This window comes from Dermacentor variabilis, chromosome 8 (genome assembly GCF_050947875.1).
Source record: "Dermacentor variabilis isolate Ectoservices chromosome 8, ASM5094787v1, whole genome shotgun sequence".
Taxonomy (NCBI): Eukaryota; Metazoa; Arthropoda; class Arachnida; order Ixodida; family Ixodidae; genus Dermacentor; species Dermacentor variabilis.
In genome coordinates, this window is record NC_134575.1 from 96,531,992 (window position 1) to 96,556,709 (window position 24,718).

The 24,718-nt window shown below is 44.8% G+C and overlaps 1 protein-coding gene across 4 annotated transcripts in view; it reads left to right on the plus strand.

The window, feature by feature from the left end:
- LOC142590427 (protein halfway-like) overlaps positions 1-15,699 on the plus strand; it is a 39,965-nt gene extending 24,266 nt beyond the window's left edge. For all 4 annotated transcript variants that reach the window (XM_075702524.1, XM_075702526.1, XM_075702527.1 and 1 more), the window contains 4 exons: positions 556-746; positions 4,501-4,564; positions 7,593-7,784; positions 11,403-15,699. In XM_075702524.1, coding sequence (XP_075558639.1) covers positions 556-746; positions 4,501-4,564; positions 7,593-7,784; positions 11,403-11,645 — 690 coding nt within the window. In that variant the 3' untranslated portion in view covers positions 11,646-15,699. The remainder of the gene's footprint in view (positions 1-555; positions 747-4,500; positions 4,565-7,592; positions 7,785-11,402) is intronic.
- The last annotated feature ends 9,019 nt before the right edge of the window (positions 15,700-24,718 follow it).

A 24,718-nucleotide genomic window follows, 5' to 3' on the forward strand; every position in this document is an offset into this window, starting at 1 on the left:
TGCGACCTTTCAGTTGATAGGTTGTCCTTTGGTTGTCCTCGTTCCTCTTGTGTACTTGTTTTGCATGTATATTTCCATACTGTGGAAGGAATTAATAACTGTTTATGGTGTTTTTATTAGAAGACAGCGACGACGAAGAGTCAGCTTCTACGTAGCATCAGATCTTCATGCTGAAAAAAAAAATAAAAGCAGGCAATCAGGGGCTAAGAGCAGTTGGAAAAAAGCCCAACACTCAAAGGGTCTTATTCAGAAATCTTAAGTTGTAGGAGCCTGACTTTCAATGGTGTGCATTTTTATATTAGACGTTTTGTTTTTGCTTGTCACATAAATGAGAGCTTTACTCCTGCGTATTTGGTCATGGCTTTTCTTTCTTCTCTCTTTTCTCTTTTGGTGTGTGTGGGTGTGCTGCTTAACGCAATAAACTTATTCTAGAAATGCACATCCATCTGTCTCCTTCCTCGGTTGTCCCACGTTTTGTGCATCGAGTCGCGCCGTGCAACCGCACCAACTTGGCCATCCTTTTGATTCTGACTGACCTCGCGCCGATGTGTGCAGGGCCGCAACCCGTTCCTCTTCGGCTTTGCCCTCTGCGAACAGTGTTCGTGCAAAGTTGTCGAGGCGCTTACCGTGGACGTGAACTGCACAGGGCGAGGTCTGGAGGAGTTGCCCCTGAATCTGCCCTTGCGAGCACGCATGCTGCGGCTGGCCAACAACCGCATCAAGTCGCTCATGCTGAGCTCGAAAGGGTGAGTGCACGCATGGTGTCACGCAGTCTTTTTCTCCCCTCCCCCTCTTTTCTTTTTTATGATAGACTGCTGTTAAGAGTGCCCTTCATGCAAAAGGCGTGCAGCCATGACCTGCCTCATAATTCGAGCTAAGGTTCGAAAATTCAAGTTCCCATACTTGGTGTTACACAGTGCGCTGAAGTTGGATCCCGCTGCCTTTGTAAAGTGCAAACACACCAGACCGACTCGACATAAGCATGCTATCACGCTAGAAGAGTTTCTTTGTAACAACAATGCTTTTCTCTTTTCATTCTTTCTGCGAGCTGTGCAAGAGTGGAACTGCTTAAACCCTGCTAACAATGCCTAGCCCACATTAGAAATATTTACAAATCATTTAGAAGAAACAGTCGCGATCACAACTTAGCTCTTTTTTTTTTTGCAAGAGCAATAGTGTGAAGGACCAATGTGTTATTCAATGAATTTAAGTGTTGATGTTTTTCTATGCTAACTTCTTGTTTGTTCAGTGTTATTTTGCTCATACTATATTGTACTTTTTTTTGATGATCATGTGCCCACTCCTGTAATAATCCCTATCGGGATTGACAGTATTGTGAAATAAATAAATAAATAATAAATAAATAAGAGGTTGTACTTGAATTTCTTTTGCTTGAACGAAAATGTACAAAAGAGAAGTAGCCATGAAAGCTACTGAGATTAGCAGCTTGATGGTGTGGCTGCCACTCTACATAGCAGGAACGGTTTACAAACTCTTTTTACACATGTGACTGCTTTTACAGACTTATACAGAGGATAATTTTACGGGGAAGCACAAGTGTTTTACAACATATAAAGGAACACAGCTAAGACTGATATGTAAATACAACATCGTTCACAAAAAAAGTTGCAGCAGATCCAATGAATTAGTATCTCTATACGTACAGTGAAGCTTTGTGTGCGTGCATAAAGAACCGAAACATGAGCACACGCACACATGCAGGTATGCACATGCGCACACACACGCAAGCACGGGCACACGCAAATTATACCAATCCGTTTGTTGAGAGCAGTTGCTGACTACTGGCGAGTATGACAGATGGCTTGAATGCATCATGGTTTCAGAGGCAGCATGCGCATACGTACGTAGCGCAATTCGAATCCATTCTATCCACTAGACGCGTTTACTTCCTCATTACTGTGCAGCTGTGGATGCGCGAAGGCGCGCTATCTGGTTCCTTGTTTGTTTCCCCCGTGCTGCCGGTGGCACCACTGCCATGGATGTGCAGAGGGGAGCCCATCTGGTGGTGCTGCAGGGAACCCAGCGGCGCATGTGGCTCCCGTGTTCTGCTGTGATAGTTTGGCCTATTCAGCAAGGAAACAGCCACAGTCACGAAACTCGGTGATATGTGCAAAGAAAAGCTTTGCTTTTAATAAGTAATCTGGCACTGCTTTTCTGGACAACTATCGCTTGCATGGCACTCTTTGGCCAGACCTGGCCCTTGCACCATTAAGCACCGCATATCATCATCAGCTGTGACACGTCTACAGACATTTGCAGCAAAGCTGTTAGGACATATGTGATTGATTGTTTAGTGTGAGTGTTAAGAGGAGCAGGTATGTGCCATATATTGCAAATATTGGGGTAGGAACAAAGCTTATTATCATGTCATCATGACGATGGCAAAATAATACAATTGAACCTCAATGCCAATGTTCTCAAGCTTCCACTTATCTTTCTAAATGGGGGGGGGGGGAGGGGGAGATAAAGCAGAGGGGCCCAAACTGTTTTGTGACATGGAAAATGTCTGCCCAGCTGCACCATCATTTCCTCTAGCCCAACAAGGGCTAGACATAATCTACTATTCGGTATTTGCACATTTCTACTATTTACGTTAATTTCGCAGTCAGAGGCTGATTAGCAGACAAGTAACTGAAAGTAATTCCCATTTTTAATATTTTGCTCCAGTACTCTAACGCCGCTACGTCAGTGTGATGTCCCGAATTTCAAAGTATTTTTTTGTATTTGCGCTGTTGTGTTTCAGTAAAAGCTTTTAATACTTGCTAAGTTCAGCCTTTGGCTTTTCCAGAATGCAAAAGGGTTGGTCTTCACTGATATAAACGTAACTAGGCCCGAGCAGACACAATCAAAATGTGTGTCATGAAGGTGGCAGCGCCATCTATCTGTCTGTCACTTTTGCTTCTTTTCTAGCTCACCAAGCTTTCCGCATTGGCAAGAGTGGCTTTATTGGTATTGTAGAAGGGTAATCTACTAATGCAGCTTACATGACTTTCTGTTTAGTCTCCCTTTAGGCACTCCAATATTAGCTTCTATTCCATCATACAAATGACACAAACTGTAGACGTTGGCTGCTGATCGGGTGGGCTTGGAGTGAGTAAGCTGTTTGACATGGCCTTTGACTATAATGTCTACTCTCGAAAATTGTGCAGCGAGAATATTGCGTGCGACTCTATAGCATCTCAAACTTGCGGGCAGCTCGACGATAGTAGCAGCAGCGGCTGGCCTAGTATGCACCAATCTTAAATAGGCAAATTTGTGTTTACCTCGGTCAAAGTTGAATTCTTGAGGACGATGGCTTGAAACTGCTGCCCAAAGAGAGGCCAGTTGTGAGGAGTTCTGTTGAACTCTGACAGTTAGAGACGTAGAAGCCTGACGGCCGTGATTAGGTGTTGGCTGTGCCAGAGTAGTGTTAGGGCTATAATGTAATGGTACCACTGCTGGTTGTACATGCTGCATCCAGTACTAAGTTTTAATGAGTAGCATAACCGCCTGGTTGATGAGCCTAGCAGCCCAGAGGAATTCTTGCTTGCTGTCAAGACTCATGAGGTACAGTTGAATCTCTCAATTCATAACCTTCATCTGTTTGGTCAAATGGAAGTTCGGCTTTAATTTTCCATTCTAATAATTAACCTGTTCCCACGAAATTAATGAAAATGTGGTCTTAAAAAATACTGTATCAGATTAAACTGACTTCGTTCTTTCTCTTTAGTGCCCATTTAATGTCATATTGCTCCATCTTTATCATGTGTAGAAAAAGCAGGTAAAAGAGGACAAAGCACAAGAAAAATATGGTACAGCAGAAGTCCTGTAGGCAAGCCAAACATTTATTACAAACATGTGATAGTTTTCACAAAAGGCAAGTTTATTATGCAGAAAACCACATAAGTCATTGTGCTGCAAAGAATGAAAATGGTGAGCATAGTGGTGGTGATCGAAAAGAGACAGGAACTCACAAGGCACAAGTCAGATTGTTACTGTGTTTAATGGTGAGGGTCATATCTACCTCTTGCTGTTAGTGCGTTTGTTCGTTGCACTGGGTTCTGAGGATTCCTTTTTATTTAGAGCGAGTTTTTCTTTGCCTATGCCTACCTCTTTGCAATTTGGCACATCATTGTCGTCGGCTGTCTTGCTCAGTAGAAGCTGTAGTTACCCTAGCAACCATACTGTTGCTCTCGGGGATGCAATCACATTCGGGAGGTTCCACAAGACTCGGCACCGGATGTGTCAGCACATACAGCCAACAGCGTTTCTGGCGCTTTGCCAAGCTCACTATCCTCGCACAGTGCCCCGAACGCTTTCGGCTGTCTACTTGTATGTGTTCGGTGTGGAGCCATGCAAAATCGCGTGAAGGGGGTACTACTATCACTGAAAGTGGTTGATCGAGAATATAGTCCCTGAATAAAACACAGCTTTGTTCTTCGCTGAAATCCATTACATGTTTGTTATTGTGAAGCACTGTTTTGCCTTTCTCTTGTGTAGGGAAGGCTGGGACAGCCTGCTGATGCTTGATGTCCATGGCAACGAGATTTCATCCATTGATCAAGTAAGGCTTACCGTCTCACACGAAAGCATAGCAAGCCCTTGCATTGCTTGTGGTGTGAAAGAAAGTGAAGAGCCGCAGCGCGAGCAGGTGTATTGTGTACAGTGGTTGTAATCGTGCACGCATAATCATTACTTGTCTTGGGACTGCATTGGGCTAAGTGCATGCCTGCCAGGTCTCCCAAATCTGTTGTAATGTTTACCAACTTGGACTTGTCCTATGATTTTATTAAGTTTTATGAAAAATAAATTCCTTTTGCGAAAATGCTTTAAAGCTTTTAAGAGAGAGGGTGGCACACGATCACATAAAGAAATGCGCTCATAAAAGAAATTTGATGGTACCTGCACCATATAAACCGGAGAGTACTTGCATTGAGCAAGGTTATTCAGAAAAGTTTCTTAAGCAATACAAAACACTGATGGGAGTTTAGTGTGCATTAAAAGCTTGTTTTAACATAGCAAACATAATGCTGTGTGAACTTAAGTTAACGGGAAGTTACAGTAGCCATGTATATCTTTTCGCAAGGGTGTTTAGAAGGACGATAAAAGAAGTGCACTGTCAACTTAGGCTGGTAAATTACCTATGTGAAAGTGTTTGCATTTCAGTGATGGATAAGCGTGTATTATCAGACGAAATGTAGGCCAAACTTTCCACCATGTCTGAATTTTGCTCACAAAGCTCAGTGCTGATCACATTTGACTCTCTCATTTCACAATATATTTGTGCTTTGTGACTGTTTTCTTTTTGTGTGTGTGTTTGTGAAATGCAGTTTAAATATCCATTATTTATAGCGATCATTTGATTGTCACTCGGCAAACATTTACAAACTCTTTGACAGGTAGACAGTTGAGAAAATTGAAGATTGTTTTGCTGCCCTCCTTTTTCCCACTGCCCGTTCTTTTCCATCCCGTTTGGACGGAAATGACGTGCCGGTTGTTGTGTAATGCACATTGCCGTTGGCTTGGGATGAAGGGAACAAAGGGCGCCCTCGTCCATAATACCTTGGTGCAGTCCTCATATTTTTCTCTAACAACTCACAGGTGCGCATATGGGTCAGGCAAGGACAGCTTTTCCTTGTCGGTGCCCTTGACAAAGTGAAAATACGTGGGTCAGTCCATATCTCTGCAGATGTACTTGGATATATATAATCAGTAAAACCTCAATAAATCGTACCCACATAAACAGTAGTGTCATTTTAAATGTTGTAAAGTCAAATCTCCGACTCAGCGGCCATTGAACACAATGCATTTTGTATCCACATAAACCGTACCAGCTTATTGCGTACGTATCGGTTAACACCTCATGTTTGCACTTTTTGTAGCGCAATCATGGTGGTAGGTTGGCCAGCTAGAAGAACGAGCCTCAGAGATCAGGACGGCCTCCAAGCGCAAACGCAGAAGACACTTGGAAGGGTGAAGCCACATTTCGATGCCGAGCCACAGAGTATTGTAGTTGGCTAGTGGTGGCCTGTGTTGTGGCGTCGTGCAAGCTAGGACTCGCATCATGCCAAAGCTCGGACAAAAGGCGGGTGCTCAGCATAAAAGAAAAATTGGACATCGTTTGTGCTATTGAACGTGGCACGAAGTCGGTGCAGGCACACGAGAGAAATCTACTGTTGACTACGGTGTGTGGCATTTGGAATGTAAAGGACAAGATGCTCGGCAGTGCTGCTGGGACCACGCATAGATGTCGGCTGTGAGGTTCAACTTTTCGAGGTTCGACTTTTTGCCATCATTGCCTCTGTTATTATTACCGAAGTGTCGCCTAACAACAGTGATTAGGACGACATGGAAGGCAACATCATGGGCAATTCAGGCCCGACAGCGGCAGAAGCTGCGCGTTACATCAGCCTCATGCGGGTGTTTGCTGAGAAGAGGGGGCTGGTGGAAAAGCTGGCTTGCAGCTTAAGGGAGTTTGAGGCCACTGTCGTCGCTGCTAGGCCGCCGTGGCATCCAAAGAAAATAACAGGCTTTTTTCCCGCGAAAGAAATAAATACTGCATGTTCTTTGCCCTTTTATTGCACTCTCTCTGAGCTCCGTTTTTGACATGTAAGTGGGTGATCTCATTCTATTTCGGTTATGCAGTACTACCGTTTAGTATACATACTTTTTCCGAGCTCCGGCAAACTACGGTTTAACGAGGCTTCACTGTACAAAGTTTACGTGTGCGTTTCAAAGCCATCAAACAATCTTGTATTACCCCTGTATGCTGACCAGCAATTAAGTGCGATTAAGTGCACCTCAGCTCTGTGTAATAAAGAAAAATGAAGTCTTGCATAAAGGCTGAAAATGTAATGTTGGCTCATAGGTATCACTAAAATGTACTGATCCCTTAATGAAATTGTGCATTATATTCAACAGGTTCCTTAATTTACTTAACTTTTTTCTTAACCATTCCATTCTTGGCTAATCCTCTTAGGTATGTGTCGTACTTCACCTTGCATACACCTGCCATCACCATTCTTCCCTCGAAAAGCATCCTATATCACCTTTGTGTTAGTGACGTCATTGCATGGACATCTCACAATGTGCACATTCTTGATTTAGTGGTTGCATTTGGAATAGCTTGCGAGCGGTGTGGTGCATAGACACACTAATTTTATGAGATTAAAGTTGTGACCTCTGTGGCAGATAAACAAACAATGCATGTGATTACATGCTGTATAGGATGAAAGTAAACACAGTTCTACAGGTCGTCAATAACTGTATAGCATTTAGTTAACTTCTTCACTAACGCCTCGCTTAACATAGATTCCAACATGTGTGTTGGACCTGCATAATTTTTCTTTGGGTGAAATGGTTCAGGCAGTAATGTGTCAAGAATTTGACGAGGGTGAAGTGCAAAAATAGCCATGGGTGCACATCAATGAAACCCAGGTGGTCAAAATTTATCCAATCCCCCACTATGGTGTGCCGTGTAATCATGTCATGGTTTTGGTGCATAAGACCCCAGAATTAAATTTTTAAGTAATGTGTCAACAGCTACCCTTTAATCGTGCCAACTGCAAAGCAAACATGCTCCCACTGTTCAGGTAGTGGGCACCCGCTCCCTGCGGTCACTGATGGCGCTTCACCTGACCAACAACCGGCTGAGTCAACTGGCCTCGCACGTGCTTCAACACCTGAGTGGCCACAAGATGGACGACCTGCGTCTGAGCGGCAATCCCTGGCTCTGTACCTGCGAAACCGTCAACTTCGCCACCTGGCTGCAGGACAACAAGAAGGTGCTTCACTCGTAACAAGCGTGCTAATTTTGTTCCACTCAGCATGATGGAATTTTAATGGTAGTGACTTGGTCTCGCTAGAGCAAGGAATAGTGCAAATGAAAGAAACACTGACTGAGGAAGGATAGGAAGGATGTGCCCTTGCATTAGATTTGGGTAAATATGGTACCTTGCTTTGTGTAAGACGGTGCAAACAAATTCGAGGTGATTGCAGCCATACTTGTATGGCAATGACCCTTAAAGGGTTAATGCTCCACTCAAGGCCATGGCGGCAGACGATAGCGTCATGGCCTTGAGATATTGGTGGATACCAGCCATCATCCACCACAATGTCCTTGAGTGGCTATGGCTAACACTCCCAGTGCTAAATCCTGTGACATACATAATTATCCACGAATGTGGACGTGGGTACGAACACTGCCATAGTGCAATTGGTAATGCAACACATCTGTAATGCGCAGATTGTGGGTTTGGCTCCCACTGGCAGCAGCCTCTTTTTGCTTCCACCTTAATTTCTCTAGCTTATCATTTCTACATTTCAATTAAGAACTGTAAATAAATTCCGCTATGCTTTCACATTATTCACATAGCTTCACATTATTCACATATTCATATAGCTTCACATTATCTGTTGGCTTCATAGTGGCTTCATAGGTGGTGCAATTGAGGCGGCTAGCTAGGGCGGCCTTCAGTTGTTGGTGAAGGCGTTCCACCGTGCTGTTGGCACACAGGTGATACGTAGTGGTACAGCAATGTCTGGTGCTGAGAATGTGATTATGGCAAACAATTTAGTAAAGCAATGAAGGGGGCTAGTTGGTGAACGTTCATGGTTATATTGCGCTTAGTTTTACACTGACGATATTAAATGAAGGACAGGACGTGGACGTCCGCTATGTCCATCCACGTCCTGTCTTTCACTTAATATCGTCAGTGTAAAACTAAGCACAATATAACCATGTATGGCAAAGAAACAGGGAGGATTCAAATTGGCAGCCATGGTCTGTTGTCACGGTACCAGGACAACTGAGTCCCAAAAGGCATCCGCACATAAACAAACCAAAGGTCGTCATGATGGCGGTCTTAGGTATGTCGGCGGGTTCGATGGCAGTTTGGTGGTATGCCTTAACCATGTCTACTTTGTTAAAAATGGCGCAGCTGTTGAAGCGTGATGTAAAGTCATATGTGTGAGGAAGCAGATAGCCGCCATGGACAGTCTTGGCATTCAACGCTCGATAGTCTCCACAGGGACACCAGTTACCGGGACCACGCTTGGGCACTAGATGCAGCAGAGAAGCCCACGTGCTGGATAATGGGCATATAATGCCGAGCTGCAGCATGTGGTCAAACTCCCGTGTGGTGATAGCTAGGCGGTCCCCAAACAAGCGGCATAGTCAAGCGGCTGCTGGTGGATGACGTGTGACGATGTGTTGTGTCACCGTATGCTAAGGCGGCTGAGTGAAGTTGCATGGCTTTGTTAACTCCGAAAAATTCACCAAAATCTTTTTGAACAGAGAGGAAGGTAACAGTGCGCAGATGCTCATGGGAGCAAGGTTGGACAGGACTCCAGAGAGATGAGTCAGACCATCTGTGAGGCAACGATGCCGCACGCTGACGTCGAAAGTCGAAGTAAGAGAGAAGTCCGAGCCGATGATCAGTTGAGCCACGTATGCAATGGCGAAGACCCATCGAAAAGTGCGGTGAAGGCCGAAGTCGAGGGTCAGAGATCGGAGTCTGTATGTCGGTATAGACAAGGCGTTGGCAGCACGAAGTGACTGCCTTGACAATCTGGATTGATCGTCCTGTCTGCTTCTAGTCTCTGTCGGGGTCACTTTGTGCTACAATCCAAGATCATGTTAATTGGGGGACGCACGCTGATTTTCGCACCTGTGTCTATAAGGAACTGGGCGCTGGAGAGCTTGTCGGTTCCCATAAAAAGACGGCTGGGACGACAAGTGAGACCATACGCCACTGTCAGTGATTCCGGCGGGCGTTTCCTGGCCACGAACAGGGAGGTGTGCACTTCATGACTCGGTGTCGGAAACGCTGGTGGTACTAGCAGAGAGATGGAGGGCTGGGACTCTGCGCTTGGTGTGTGTGAGAAAGAGCGCGATGACCGAGACAAGGCGAACAGCTACCCTGGGAGGGGGGCACTCTGGAGTGTGGTGATTGAGGCGGCGAGCTCATCGATGCGGGCCTCAAGGTGCGAAATTGCCAGGGCTGTAGGTGTATCATAAGAAGCCAACAAACAAAGACACCAAGAATAGGACAGGGCAAATTACTTGTACTGACTAATTGAAATAAAAAAATTATGAATTTTTGGAATTGAAGGTGGATGAAAAAACAACTTGCCGCAGATGGGGAACGATTCCACATCTTTCCCATTACGTGTGCGATGCTTTACCACTTGAGCTACCGCAGCGCTGTCTTCCCATCCACTTTCTTGGGTATTTATGTGTTACTACTAGAACTCATAAACCTTGGCGGCGGATGTGGAACATCCTTCCTGCCATAGGCGTCACGAGTGCGTGACAGTTTTTTGGGTGAAGGCAACAGGTCAATAAACCCACATGTGCTACCTGAAGGCATCAGTGTTACTGGATTCGAGACCCTCGTTATGTAATGAACGAGAAGAAAGGGGTTAACCTAGGGGCCCCATTTTTATTAATCATATCATAAAAAGCCAACAAACAAAAATACCAAGAACAACTCAGGGGAAATTACTTTTACTGACTAATTGAAATAAAGAAGTTATAGATTAATTGAATTGAAAGTGGATGAAAAAATAACTTGCTGGAGGTGGGGAACGATTTCATGTCTTTCGCATTATGCTTGCGATTCTCTACCAATCGAGCTACCGCGGCACCATCTTCCCATCCACTTTCTGGGGTATTTATTTGTTACTACTAGAACTAACCCTGGGATTGATGCCTAGAACTAACCCTACGTTGTGCCTTGAACTGATGAAACCAAACTTGCGGGTTCTGGGGCCAGAAGGGTGGGAGGTGAAGCTGCAGTGACGAGACAGCCTGCGGACGTGAGTCCTGATGCGTGGAGGGTTCGGGTGGATCAGGCGTTGTGTTCGTCCTAGGTCACCACTTGTAGGCTTATGCCTCAGGCGCAAAGGAAAGGAGACAGCTGACCCGAATCGATTCCGGAAAAAAACTATGACCCGTAGTTCCACGTACTGTGGCCAGGCACCATCTTTATTTGTTTCTCATGCGGGCGCACGCTATCAGGCTTCTAGGCACCACCCAAGGTAGGACGCCACACCTGTTTCTCTAGCTGTGAATCCTTTATTCAGTTTATCTCTGTGAAGGCACATTCTGATGCATTCATGATCACAGCTCCAGCCATACTGGTCTTACACTTACCACTGGTGCTGCTGTGGCATCCTGCTGTTAAATACAAGGTCACGGGATTGGATGCCGACCACAGCAGCCATATTCCAATGAGAATGGAATGCAAAAGCCCTTGTTGGTTTGTATTTAGGTGCATAGTTTGTTTAGGCGCATAGACTTAGGGACTTAGGTGCACATAGGTTGTATCCTTTGTGGCTTAAACCATGCTTTTGGGCAGTAAATCCCAACCACCACAATCTTTGTGCTCCTCTTTCACCAGGTGAAGGATGTGGAGGAGATCCGCTGCTCAGATGGCAGTCCGGGGGCATTGACAGGCAGGACCATCTACTCACTGCCCAAGTCGGACTTGTGCCCCCAGCCCACGGACTGGACGCAGGGCCTGTTGGATGCACTCAGCGTCCTCATGGCCATTGCCATCATCGCCATCCTTGCGAAGCTGGGACGTGACTACTGGCGCCAGAAGCGCACAGGCAAGCTGCCCACCTTCTTCAGCTTTGTGTGAGCTAGGCCTAAAAGCTGCATTGAGTTGCCACCGAATAAGATGCAACAAGAAACGTTGAAAATCCTGATGGAAGACTGAGTGCATTGCTTCCGGTGGAAAGGACCACTGAGGCGAGAAAAGGCTGCCTGTGTTTTCATGCCGTGTCGCCTTTCTGGCATGAATCTTCACGGCACGTAGCCTTCATTCAAAGGTCTTCATGACATGACACTTTGTGGAAGTCTTCGGGGTATGTAAAATCTTCACAGAATGAGAGATGTGGAACTGAACACTGTTGGCAACAGTCATCCTTTGAAAATATGTTCGATTCATTTGTAATCACAAGCTTTGTGCAGTGATTCACTTCCCGAGTGCATGGGGTGTCAGAAAGCGTCATGGCTTTTTGATGGAAACTGTGCCTGGAAGTTTCAGAGATTCAACTGGGAGGAAAAACAGGCACTCCACTTAATGTTAGCTTATAGCCAGGAAGCAGTCCTAAGAACAGTGCTGGGCAAACGTCTACAGTGCCAGACACACTAGCAGCATTAGCTGCATTACACTTCAGAACATCAGTGTATGATTTCAATGTATGTGCAACAACATGGATTGCGTTTGTGGTGAGGGACATAGATTCTGCCATCTGTTGCGATTGCATTGTGGGGACACAATTCAGCTGATGCTCCACTTCTGGATAGCGTCTGGCAGTGTTACAACAGAGCAGTGACTGATTTGTTATGTGCAGTGATGTCACACTGTCTTATACATATTCTTTCGGCTCACATGTGGTAATGGCACATTGAAAAACTCCCCTGGAATCTTGCCAAAGTGTGCTTCATTCTTTCTCGATCACCAGATGGCCGAGTGTTCTTGTGCACACATTTTTATGCCATTGTGTCAGCAGTCATGACATTCTTTCGCAAGCTTTGTCAAGAGATGTGGATCCTTGGAAGGCACCTAAGGAGAGATGTTTGTTTACATGTGCATGAAGCTGTGTTGTGGTTTATCTTGCAGTAGTGTGGCCAGCATTGAACATTCACTGAGATGACATACTTAACCTCTACCTGCATGATAGCTTCAATGCTATTCACGCCTGCATCTGATTTTTGAAGGCAGATTCTTTCACACTATTCATATGGGGCAGTGCATGTACAACTGTTTGAGCTCATGGCATTACTGTGCATAATTTTCACAGGTCATAGTGCCACCACACTTATGACCATCATCACGTAACCATGATGGTGGTAAGGTGAAGGGACAGACAAGCGCTTGGAACATGAAGCGAGATATCCCTGCTGATGGGAAGATCGTTTATCATAGAAGCTAGAACGAGCTATGTTTTTCTTATTAAATGTATATTTATATTTTTAATTCTTTTTTAAAAGTCGCGAAAAATGACCTTTGACACCCTACGTGGCAGCATCATGAAATGTATAAAAGGCCTATCATGTGATCTTCTATGTATTAGTGTATGCTGTTCCTGGTCTTTTCATTAGTATTGGAATGCAGTACACTTTTTTCTGTTTTAAGTTTTTTTATAATTTACAATGTGTAGATAGGCCTTCGTTTGTAGTAACTAGAAAAGTGGCGCTTCCTTCACCTTCATTTTCTATGAGTTGGATTGGCTCATCTATTGACAGAATGACGACGGGGTCCACCCAGCCAAGACATAGGCAGGTATGTGGGGAAAAACACGGTACAAGTAGAAGAAAGGTCTGTACAACAATGTGAACTTGTAGCAACTTCTATTTTCAAAAGTGGTTGAAAAGGTTGAAATTTAGGTGGCTAACCATAGTTACACTCACTCATGTGAAAGCAGAATGATGGGCGGCTTTCACAATTTATGAGGCAGGCTATCAACATCACTCTCACTTCTCAGTGTTGCTGGAGGAGGGACTCTTGCTTTTTTAGAGGCAGCCCATATCGAAAAATTCTGCTTACAAAACATGCGTGCGCTTTTGGAAGTAACTGCTGTAGGTGTTAACACTACCGGGGGTGAGCTTTGCGTTGCGCCATAAAAACTAGGTCCTTAAAAATTGGTTGTCAGCCCCTTTAAAGCCTTAAGATAAGAATGTGCACCAAACAGTTTGAGCGCAAGATTTTTCTTTCAGATAAACGATGCTCCAGTCAGCTTCACCACCGAGATGCTAAAGCCACCAAGTGTTAAAAAATTACAGTGCCTCTCACAAGGTAGCTGCTGCAGAGAGATAGTCATTGAAACCAAAATTAAGCACAAGTTAAAAGAAATTCATCAGAGTTGAGCCAGCAAACTGCATGGATCAAAGCAGAAGATTTGAAAGAAAAGAAAGGAAGACCTGGTGGTCTTTATTGAGCAGATTATTCATGCAATGCTTTCTTCTACTTGTAGGTACTCTGTGGAATACAGGAACTTGTACTTTGGATAATAATGAGTTAGCTATTGGTAGTGTCCCGGCTTCTCATACTATGTTTATTAATATTGCTGTCACCCTTAATACTAAGCATTAGAGTGTCATAGTACAGTAGAACCTCGTTAATTCGAAGTCCCCAGACCACAAAAACTCTTTTAATCAACCGGGTTTTTGAATGATCAAAAACATAAAGAAAGCAAAGTAAGCGCACGATATGTCACCACATCAACACTGCAACTTTATTTTGCCTTCGAAATGTTCACTTGAAGTATTCATCGATGCGTGACTGCTTGGCATGGTAACTCAGAGAACTGTAGTCTTCTATTTGGCTAACAATGCACAGTTTTTCACTGTTGCTACCACTGCACCCGACAAAACGGTGCACAATGTTCATCGAGCCGACCACTGTAAAGGCATATTGATATATTGGCATATATTTTTCGGCGCCTTAACCCAGGGTATCGCCATTTCTGGATGCCGCCGTAACAACACCTATTTTGAGCATCTGGGGCAATGTCCCTTGAAAGAGCATGCCGCTGCCTTTCAGTCACCCTATGCATGGCACCGCAGACTCCTCGTCGCCATCTTAACTGCTTCAAAATTACTCGACGTATTGCTGCTATGCTACTCAAGTCACTCATTCAACTCATGTATTTTTTTTTCTATTGTGTTACTCGTGCACTGACCGCCTGACCGGCTCTTCTAATGCCACAAAAATATGCCGCCACCGACACCCCTGAATGTTTCCTAACCTCTCGCCTCCCCAACGCCCTCCCATGCCCCCGTCTTTCTTTTTTTTTTTCTTTCTTGTTCTTTCCCTCCTTTTTTTTTTTGTCTTGATGTTGCCCTGGCTTTTTTTTTTCTTTGCTTTTCTTTCTTTTCTTTTCTCCCCGCGTTCCCACTCTCCCACTCTTGTCCCCTCGTCTTGGGAACGAAGCTCACAGACGTCGGACGACAGCGCTCATAACCTCTGAAGTCTCTCCCTTTAAAACCAGCCGCCAGCGACAACACCCGCACGTGACGTCACTGCACTAACCCTTTAAAACTAACACGCCGAGGATGACGAGGCCGCCTTTCACGAAGATAGGTCCTCCTATCAAAATGTTGGCCAGCCTTTCTGAGGCACCTTATCCCTGTTTACAAACTTTATACCACAGTGTGCTATTCCATCTATCAGCCCCTTTCTTGATTTTGGTCAACATAGTACTTGCAATACTTACAAAATGTAGCCCAGGTATAGGAAAAGAAGAAGAAGAAGAAGAAGAAACTTTGGTAAAGAATAGTCCGGCAGTTCTTGATGTGGTGGCCTCAGGTGACGGCTCGAAGTTCTTGGACTCGAGCGGCATCTTTGGCTTGCCGGACGGCCCTGAGCTGGTCTGCCAGCTATGAACTTCTGATAGCCGCCTCCCAGCGGCGGCGACGCCTACGGAGAAGGTCCCCGGCGGCTCCCGCATCCGGGGCGGCGTCGGGAAGAACGGAGCTCGAGCCTTCTCCTACTCTGGCAACAGCCGCGATTCTGGACGCGTCGCCAACGGAGCTGCTTTGATTACCGTTGTTGCCGGCACACTCCCAGAGCATGTGTCGCAGCGTTGCTCTGTGTCCGCATGTTTTACACGCGTCTGTTGGATACAAACTCGGATAGCAGTGGTGTAAGATAGCGGGGCTAGGGTAGGTGTGTGTCTGGAGCAAGCGTAATGTTACGGCCTCGTTCCTGTATAGAAAAATGTAGCATTAATAATTTTGTAAGTGGAAAAAAAATTTTTTTTCTTTGCTAGCTGAAAAAAAATTCTAACTCTTGCAAAAAATTATTAGATTTAAACACACTGGGTGATAATTTGTTCCACTCTTTCACGGTTTTGTATATCACTGTCCCGGTTTCTTGTACTAAGCTGTATAATGCGCTTGTACATATTGCTGCCATTGTTTTTAGTACTAAGTCTTATTGCACTAGTATAGCTGTCACTGTTTCTGGTACTGAGCATTAAAGTGTGCTCGTAGTAGAACCTTGTTGATGCGTTCTGGTTACGTACGTTTTCCCAGTGCGAACTGCGATCGTATGATACATGTTGTGGCTGCTAGATCGCATGCAAACAAGAACATCCGTGAGGCATGCGCGATTGAGAACAGTACATAGCTGCCCGCCACGGCGGCTTCATCACAATACTAGCCCGGCTGTCTCACGTGAAAACACCGGCACGCAGTTGGTTTCTCATTTTAGTATCAGCAGATCTCCGGGGTCATCGCACGTGGCATTCACTGCTATCATCGCCAATCCTATTGCGATAAGCATCTTCGCCTATCTGTTTAACAGCATGTGGTGCTGTTGGAAGCCTAGCGCACGCTTTTAATTGGTGAGGTATGTAGCTTTTAGCCCAAAATGGCCATCCAGTATGTAAACTGGAGAGTAAAATTGATTTGATTTGATTGATAACCGAAATGCACCACAGTTTCCCGCTGCAGGCTGTGATCGTATACGTTTTCTGGCCACTAGATCCCATGTGAACACGAAAAGGCGCGAGGTGTGCGCGATCGAAAACAGTGTATAACTGCCGACCTCACGTGAAAATGGCAGCGGGCATAGTTTCTTATTCCGGTATCAGCAAATCTCCGCCCGGGTCGTCGCACGAAACATTCACAGCTATCGCTGTTAAACCTCTTCCGATAAGCATCTTTACCTATCCATTTTACAGCGCATGCTGCATAGTGCCATTGGTAGTGTACTGTACGCTTTTAGTAGGCGATAATCCAAGTGCGCCGCCGTTCCCTGGTGGGCATCACGTTTGGCTTCGGTGGTATCCGGCGTCGCCCACCATCTCGTCGACCAACCACGCAATAAAAGAACTAAATGCATCTTGGGCCACTGGAGCACCACCAGCTTGACACACGTCGTCTCGTGCCGCAACAATCCGCGCGATGCTTTGCATTATGTAGACGTCAACAATAGTTTGTCAAATTCATTTAGTTACTTCAAATCATACGTTTTCCCGGTTAGTATGTTTTTTCTCACGTTTCTTCCAAAACGTATAAACGAGGTTCTACTGTATATCACTGTTGCTGTTTCCAGTGCAAAGCATGATGCTTGAGTAGATTTCTGCCACCAACTCTAGTGCTGAGCTTTAAAATGCGTTAGTATAGCTTTCAGTGCTCCCGATACGAAATGTTGCAAAATGCTAGTACTATTGGTTTCACTCTTTCTAGTACGAAGCATTACAATGTGCTAAATGACATTCCTGTCACTGTTTCCGACACTAAGCATTATAATGTGCTGGTATCGCTGTGATTGTCAGTCACAAGTTTGAAGTTTCGGCACTTCATAGGCTGGTTGCATAACATCAAATTGGTGCATACCTTTCGGTAAAGTAGTGACCCAAGGGTTAGAGAGCATCACATGACAATCAGCTTTGCAGCCAATTGTGAGTGAATAGATAAGATAGGATGTGCTACTGTTTAGTTGCAGAAGGGCATTGGGGTGCTGTGGCTGGTGGAGTTAATCAAGTGGCATATCTGTGGGTGCTGCTGTAGATAAATGTGACCACGCACCACCGAGGGCTTAGTTCACTCAAGGAAGGCTTTTGGCTCGTCAAGTTTTCGCAGTTCTGCCAAGGTGTCGTCAGTGTTTTCACGCTTGTTCGTGGCCAAGTGATACATGGTCGTTCCATAATACCTGTGCAGTGGTTATGTAGCTGTTTAAATAATCTGATGTGATTGATGTGTACAGTGTTTGTACGTTAAGAATTTTATGCTTTCTTCAATGTGCTGGCTTACGTGTGTGTGCCCCACAAACCTAATGGTGTCACTTTGAATCCGAAAACCAGTATGAGTTTAACCTTGGTGGCAGAGCTTTCTTTCTGAGGAAGCAATTTACAGATTGCCTTGTACCTTGATGCTACTTTTTGGTATACGCCATTTTTTTTTTCTTTTACAAAAGCTTTGTTGTTTCATTTTCGGTAGTTTCTGTCCACAATATTTATCTAGTCCCTAAAGTTGGTAATGAAAGTTTGTTTTGCAAAAGCTATATTGTGTTCCTTGTTTTTTTTCTGCAAGAGAGATTGGATGCTCAATGTTGCACATAAGGCTGGCATGAACCAGGAAGTCCTTAGTTAAATCACATTGTTTGATCTTCACAGGCATTTATCAAAGCATCACAACACTTGGAAAGCTTAAATTGTTTGTTTTGTACGTATGAATTTTTTTTTCAATTGAGAAAGATCGTTCTTAAGAGTAGTGAGCGTGTGCTAAATGTCAGCAGACAATCTGCCTGCTTTTCACCCATTGGCCATGTAATGCTGTCACTCTAGCAAAGGTATCAAGCTGCTTAGTTTTGCGCTGTGTCCAGTGTGTGTAAGCTAACTATGATATATTAAGCGCACATTTGTTGCACGAGAGTGTTCGCAGTTTTCATGACAATTACCCTACTAATCTTGTTTACATGTTGCATAGCCCTTTAATTACAGGAGCATTGTAAATTTCATCTTACCATCCAATAATGTTTTTATTTTTATTTTAAATCTGTATACAAAGGACAGAGGTGCTCAGAAAGGTAGTGATTCTTTGTGAAGGAGTTTTTGAAGAGTCGCATTTAATTCTTGACTTGAGCTTCATTCTATTGGCTAGTTGTTTTTGTAGAATGTATTCCATAGTTTTGCACACAACCCACTCCTTGCAGTGGCAATGCATTATACCACAAGCTGCACTTCTGGTTGTCTTTAACTGTAATGAAAAAAAAAATGCTTTTGCCACTTAGCATTAGTATTCAGCAATCCCATGTGACGATACGCAGTTGCACAGGACCTTAAGTAGGATGTAATCTTATCTTTTATTTATTTGTAAAATACCTTACCCGGCCTCTACATCTCTACATGGGGAATTGAGTAAGGGGGGCATAGAATCAAGTAAGCACATATAATCTAGTAATAGTATGCTGGTGTATGGGATAATTGGACATGGACATTATCAGCATTGTGAGTTTTTGTTTTCTTAAGTTTTCAATAGTTTACGCATTTAAGTAATGCACAAGCAGTTTGGTGTCTAGTGGTGCAGTTTTAGTATGAAATCTGCTAAATTGCAACGTATAACGTGTTGAAGGAAGCCACAGATTTTTTTTTTCCTGTTTGAAAAGAGCAGTCTGGCCTCACTTATACGTTGTAAATTATCGTAATGTTGGGAAATTCGTAACAGTGTTTGTCATTAAGTCCGGGGTTGCCCATAATTCGTTTGCTTGTCTGTGCAGTGTCAGCGTTTGGCCCAGCGCAGTTATTTGCTGTTAAACTTTTTTTTATTTGCTTTCTTATGTGTTCATTTCATGCTCAACATTCGAAACAAGGTTTTATTTGTTTGTCTTATTCATCGTTGTACACTCGAACTTCCGAAGTCTTGTTTTACACGTAACATACTGATTTTGGCGAGAAACTTTTAGATTTGTTATATTCGAGTTCATTGAATATCAAGGTATGACTGTACATATGCTTGCCGCTGTGGGATCTTAGGTTTTCATGAAAGTCATCTGGGACGCATTTGCTGCGCAGGAAATGTGTCCTAAATGTCTTTGATAGGTTTGCATTATCAGTGGTCACTTGTGTAGTCCTTCCTGAGACACATTTTGGCCACTGTGTGTTTAATGTGTGTGTATGCAAGCAGTACAAAATCCTTGCTAGTCAAGAACATTAGTTGTTTACTACTGTGGCACTTGAAACGACATTGTGCTGCGTTGAATGTAGTTTTTTTTTTAGGAACCATGGATCACTATGCATTGTTTGGTATGGTGGTGCCCAGCGATGGAGAGAAGATGTGGCAGTTGCGTAGTATGAGTTTTCAAGTGAAATGGGCATTGCAGTGTTGAATAAACGACATTTGCAACAGTGTCCGAGCTTGGAAAATTTGGAATTTTTGTGCCCAGGAAATCATCTCGTCCGAACTGCTGTTGTTTCTTCATTAGACTGTACGGCCATGCACATTGTTAATGTCGTTGCATCATCTTTGTGTGGCAGCAAAAGACGGCAGTGAGAAGTCGTGCATTTTTGATGCTACCCCTGTTATCATGTCTTCACTGGCATTGGCTCATTATTATGTTGTGAAAAGGAACTGTTATCGTTGCTCATTTTTAAGGTAATGTTAATATTTTGTTGTTTTATTTCTTCTATGCCTTGATTAATTTTGAGGCTGGCTGGGGTAAAGGGAGATGTGATTCACTTGCATGAGCACCTAATTTTTGCAGTGTTCATAAACAGCTCTGCTATTTGCAAAAAAAGTAGGTCTTGTGAACAGTTTGCTCATGTAACACAGTACGCAACCATTCACCTTCCATTCCACTCGTGAATAAAAAGTTGTTCAGGTGCAATTGCTCACCAAGACTTGAAAAATAATTTTTATTCACAGAAATCTGCTCAGTTTGCTTTGCCTGTATTGCTGTTTTTCTTCTTTCTGTTTTTAGTACTTCCATGTTCACACTGGTGTTTCAAAATGGGATTCATTTGTGAACAATATTAAAACTTATTATTGACTGTCAAAGTTGTCTTACAGCTGCATTTGGTGTTGCAGAAAGGTAATGAATTGATGATGCCATGTGCAAAATATACAAAAATGTTACATTGCAGCTTAAGCGTAAGAGGGTAATTTCCTTGTATCGAAATTAAAATGACATATGTCAACTGGTGACACATTAGTGCACATCTTCGTGTACATCTGCATATAATGATGGTATTTTTGTAACTGCTTGGCTACACAGTGTGTCTTCCCAGTAAATTTAATTTTTGTTTATCATAGAATGAAACATTTAGGCTTTTCTGCTTTATGATGGGTGTGAATGTGTATTGCAGTTGCTCACAGCACTTGAACAAGTGATTTTTTTTAAGTAGCAAGTGTTAAAAACAAGCTTCTAATATTTGTCTTTTCGCTGGATGCATTATGACTGTGAGATTTGATTTTGGTCTAGTTGGAACAGTTGAGTTCAAGTTGAATTTTAGTATTGTTTCTTGCTTTATGAGAAAAAATAAAGAATTCTTTTTGTCTTTGTAATTTTCTTCTTAAAGTACATTTGGTATGTATCATTGGTTCCCACAAGATTGACCCAGCCATGACTAAGGCTAGATTACAACACATTTCTGACTCATTCACAAGCGTAAGAAAAAGTCGGTTTCGCCCTAAAGGCGGAGGAGCACTGATGGCGATAGCAAATTATTAGACAGCTGTATGAAGTAAGCTTGGTCATTTCATGAGCTGGGTAAACTGTAAACATTCGTTTAGTAACTAAATTAACAACAAGCATATCAAGTGCGCACTGAAAAACATGACGTCTCACTCCATGACCAAATTCACAAGCACGTTGTCAAGCGCGCACTGATAAACATGAACACGTGTTACTGCGTGACTGTGGACACTGTTACGTTTCGCCTACGACGCGCGGTTTAGCCGGCGCGACTGCAACAAAGCGGCAGACATTTTGGCCCGTTCGGCGTCGCCGCTACGCTCCCCGCCAAGCGCGTCCAGGCATGTTCCGATGCCACGTGTCTTCATGTGCGTGTGTGTGTGTATGTGCCATTGTGCCCGACCGGCGGCGATGCGACAGCAGAGGGTCACCTTCTCCTCTCAGTCATTGTGCCTGACCAGAGGCGCTACGAGAGCCGAGGTTACCTTCTCCTTCCAGTCATTGTGCCCGACCAGAGGCGCTACGAGAGCCGAAGTTACCTTCTCCTCCCAGTCTTTGTGCCCGACCGGCGGCGCTACGACAGTGTGCGTCACCTTAGCCCATTGTACAATCACGTGCTCGTCTATTGAGGGGTTCCTTCTTGCCCTCAACTGCGAGAGTATAAAAACAGCTGCCCCCGGACGCCAAAAGGAGGGCTCCGATTTCTTCGGTTGAGTAAAGTGCTCTCCCGTCTCTCTACTTCGGTCAACCTGACCGCCAACTCTTTGCGATGTTAAAATAAACAAGTTGTTTTGTTGTTACCAGTCGACTCATGCTTTGCCGGGAACTTCGGATGCTTCCAGTTGTACCCCAGGCCGCCAGGCCAACGCTACCCTTGGGGCTTGCGACCCAGGTGCAACAACGGGCGTCAGCGCCGAGTTCCCAACAAATCGTACCAGCGGGTACGGCCACAACAACTCGTACCAGCGGTGCGATTCAAATAACACACTGTCAGAATACTAGCATGAAGAAAAGCGGCAGCAGCAGCGAGCGAGTAGCCCCTCGTGCTGCGACTTGCTCCAACGCGAACTAGGGGCGAGAACACAGCGCACATGAAGTCATCAGCCCTCGGCACACCTTGACTGTACCCCTCTGCACATCGCTTTCATGATGGGGCTCAGCCGCGCCATACGCTGCCGAAGTAGAAGCCCTACCCCCCTCCCATGCTGACAGTGCGCTTCCTCCCCACTCTCCACCCTTGCGCACGTGAGATGAGCTGTCATCCCCCTTCACTGCCCCTTGCGATGTTATCGCACTTGGACTTTATACAGAACATTACAGCGACGCCTGCGGAAATTCGTCTGGAGTATCCATATAATTGCTGTTGCAATAAAACGTTTTAAAGTACCTTGAAAAAAAGAAGCAGATTCGCAGATAAAAATAATTGGGATCTTTAGTGACAGCCATATGAAGCCAGCAGACACTGATGCCCAAGAAAAAGTACAGGGAAAAGTGTTTGGTTATTACTGAACTGGTAGAATGTTGAATGTGGGCTGAATTTGCAAGAAACTTCTAATTAATAATAAAGGACAGAAAATGAAAGCGGAAGACAGCTTACAACCTGTGGAAGACGAACTTGCGACTTCCGCACACCACTAGTTTCACAGGTTTCACCATGCAGTCACTGCCGCAAGTCCTGAGCTATGGTAAAAACTGTGGTAAAAAGCAAGTTTTTCGGCAGTATTCATAGTCATCCATTTGACCTCATAGCTGCGGAGAGGGGGGGGGGGAGCGCCGGTGCGTAGAAAGAGCGAAGGTGCAAAACAAGCCTGTTCTAGCATGGCCTCCGAGATCCACCGCGGCGCACACGGCAGGGTTAAATCTCGGAGGCCATGGTTCTAGAAACCAGATTACGTTGAGGATGCGCCGCGGAGCTGAGAGGGGGCTCTCTTGTCACGTGACGTAGCGAGCAGCAAAATTGTTGGGTGCTCGCGCCGACGCCTCTGCTGCTTCCCTGTTGTCAGTGGGCTCATCTGGGAAAGCGTGTGTGATTGCTTATGGTCACACAATCTATCGTTGAACTTGACAATCTCTGGTGGCTTTTTGCTCCTTTATCTAATGGCTTAGCCCTAGAGCTGACCCTTGTTTAATCCCGGCCGCGGCGGCCGCAATTCCATGGAGCGAAATGCAAGAACGCTTGCGGTACTTAGCTTTGGTTGGTCTCCAACAACGGCTTCCCTAATATTCAGATGGCGGTTTCGGCGCAAAAAAAACCCAGAATTTCCTTTTTAAGAAAGCCCGGGCCTCGAAGTCTACAAGATAGTAGAATATAAGGAGGTTCTACATTAGGCGCGTACGTTGTTGAGACGTACCTCCAACCTCGCCGAAATATTTGCTGTGAAAATCCACAATTACGTCATTAGGGGAAAGAGCGCGGAATATAACGTGCGTGACAAGAAAGAAAATAGCAACAATTTTGTTGGGCGATTTGGTTCATCTTGAGTGTTACTTGAAGCAGCGCGAAGAAGACGAGGACAGGAATCGAAAACAAACAACAGGATGAGATGTTGGCAGTACAGCCCTTGTACTGTTGTGTTCCTTTCCTGTCCTCGTCTTTGCGCTGCCTCAAGTTATACTCGAAGAAAGAAAGACTGCGAGCCAGAAGTGGTCTAAGAGATTTCCTGCGTCTTGTGACGACCTGCACATTTCGCAGACGAGCCGTTGTATAAACGAGCGTTTCCGAGAGGACGCTAACAACGTTATTAGAGCGAAGACGGGCAGCAACTTGGCGATCCATTGTACCCAGGGCGGGTCCAGCCCTCATTTCCATAAGACGCTTATCTCACGCAGCTACCACGATACTCACGCTCGGAAAATATATGAGGCGTTTGTTACGCATTCCATAAGGTCTGCATGTGTTTACCATCAGTTGCCATGCCCATGAATCGGTTGAACGTCACCGCAATACACCAGCGTAACTCGACGGGTCGCGTTTTCAAGAAATTCTATTTCACAATATTGGCCGAACTTCAACAAGTTTGAAGTCGAAACGTGAAGACGGTACGTCCTTCTAATAACAAACGAATTTACTCCACTTCCTCCTAACTTAGGTGCTGCGTTGTAACAGTGTTTTGGTGAAAACCGCAGCGGTGGCGAGATGGTAGAGCGTCCGCCATATGCGGGGGGCACTGTGTTCGAATCCATGGTGCCACCGCAAAGCCACCATTCTTTTTTTTTTTTTATAATGGGTAGAGATGCACCACGGCCAGCTGTTCGGTTGTCCATATGGGTTCTCATCGCAAAATGGGGCCCTATATAAAGATTTGCGAGGGTCTCTGGACGCCCCTTGTCCTCGCCACAGCTTTGCTGGGAACATAACTGCATAAATACCACAGAAAGTAGATGGGAAAATGGCGCCGCGGTTGCTCAATTGGTAAGAGAATCGCGCGGGTGTAAAGTATAAACCCATGCAAGCGATCTTGCGCGCGACAGCGACGCGATGGAGATGGCTGTCGCGTTCGCTCGTCGCCTACAAGTCGTAGCCCATGCGAGCGATGACTTCGAGCGACGTCTCCCCAGTGTTGCCG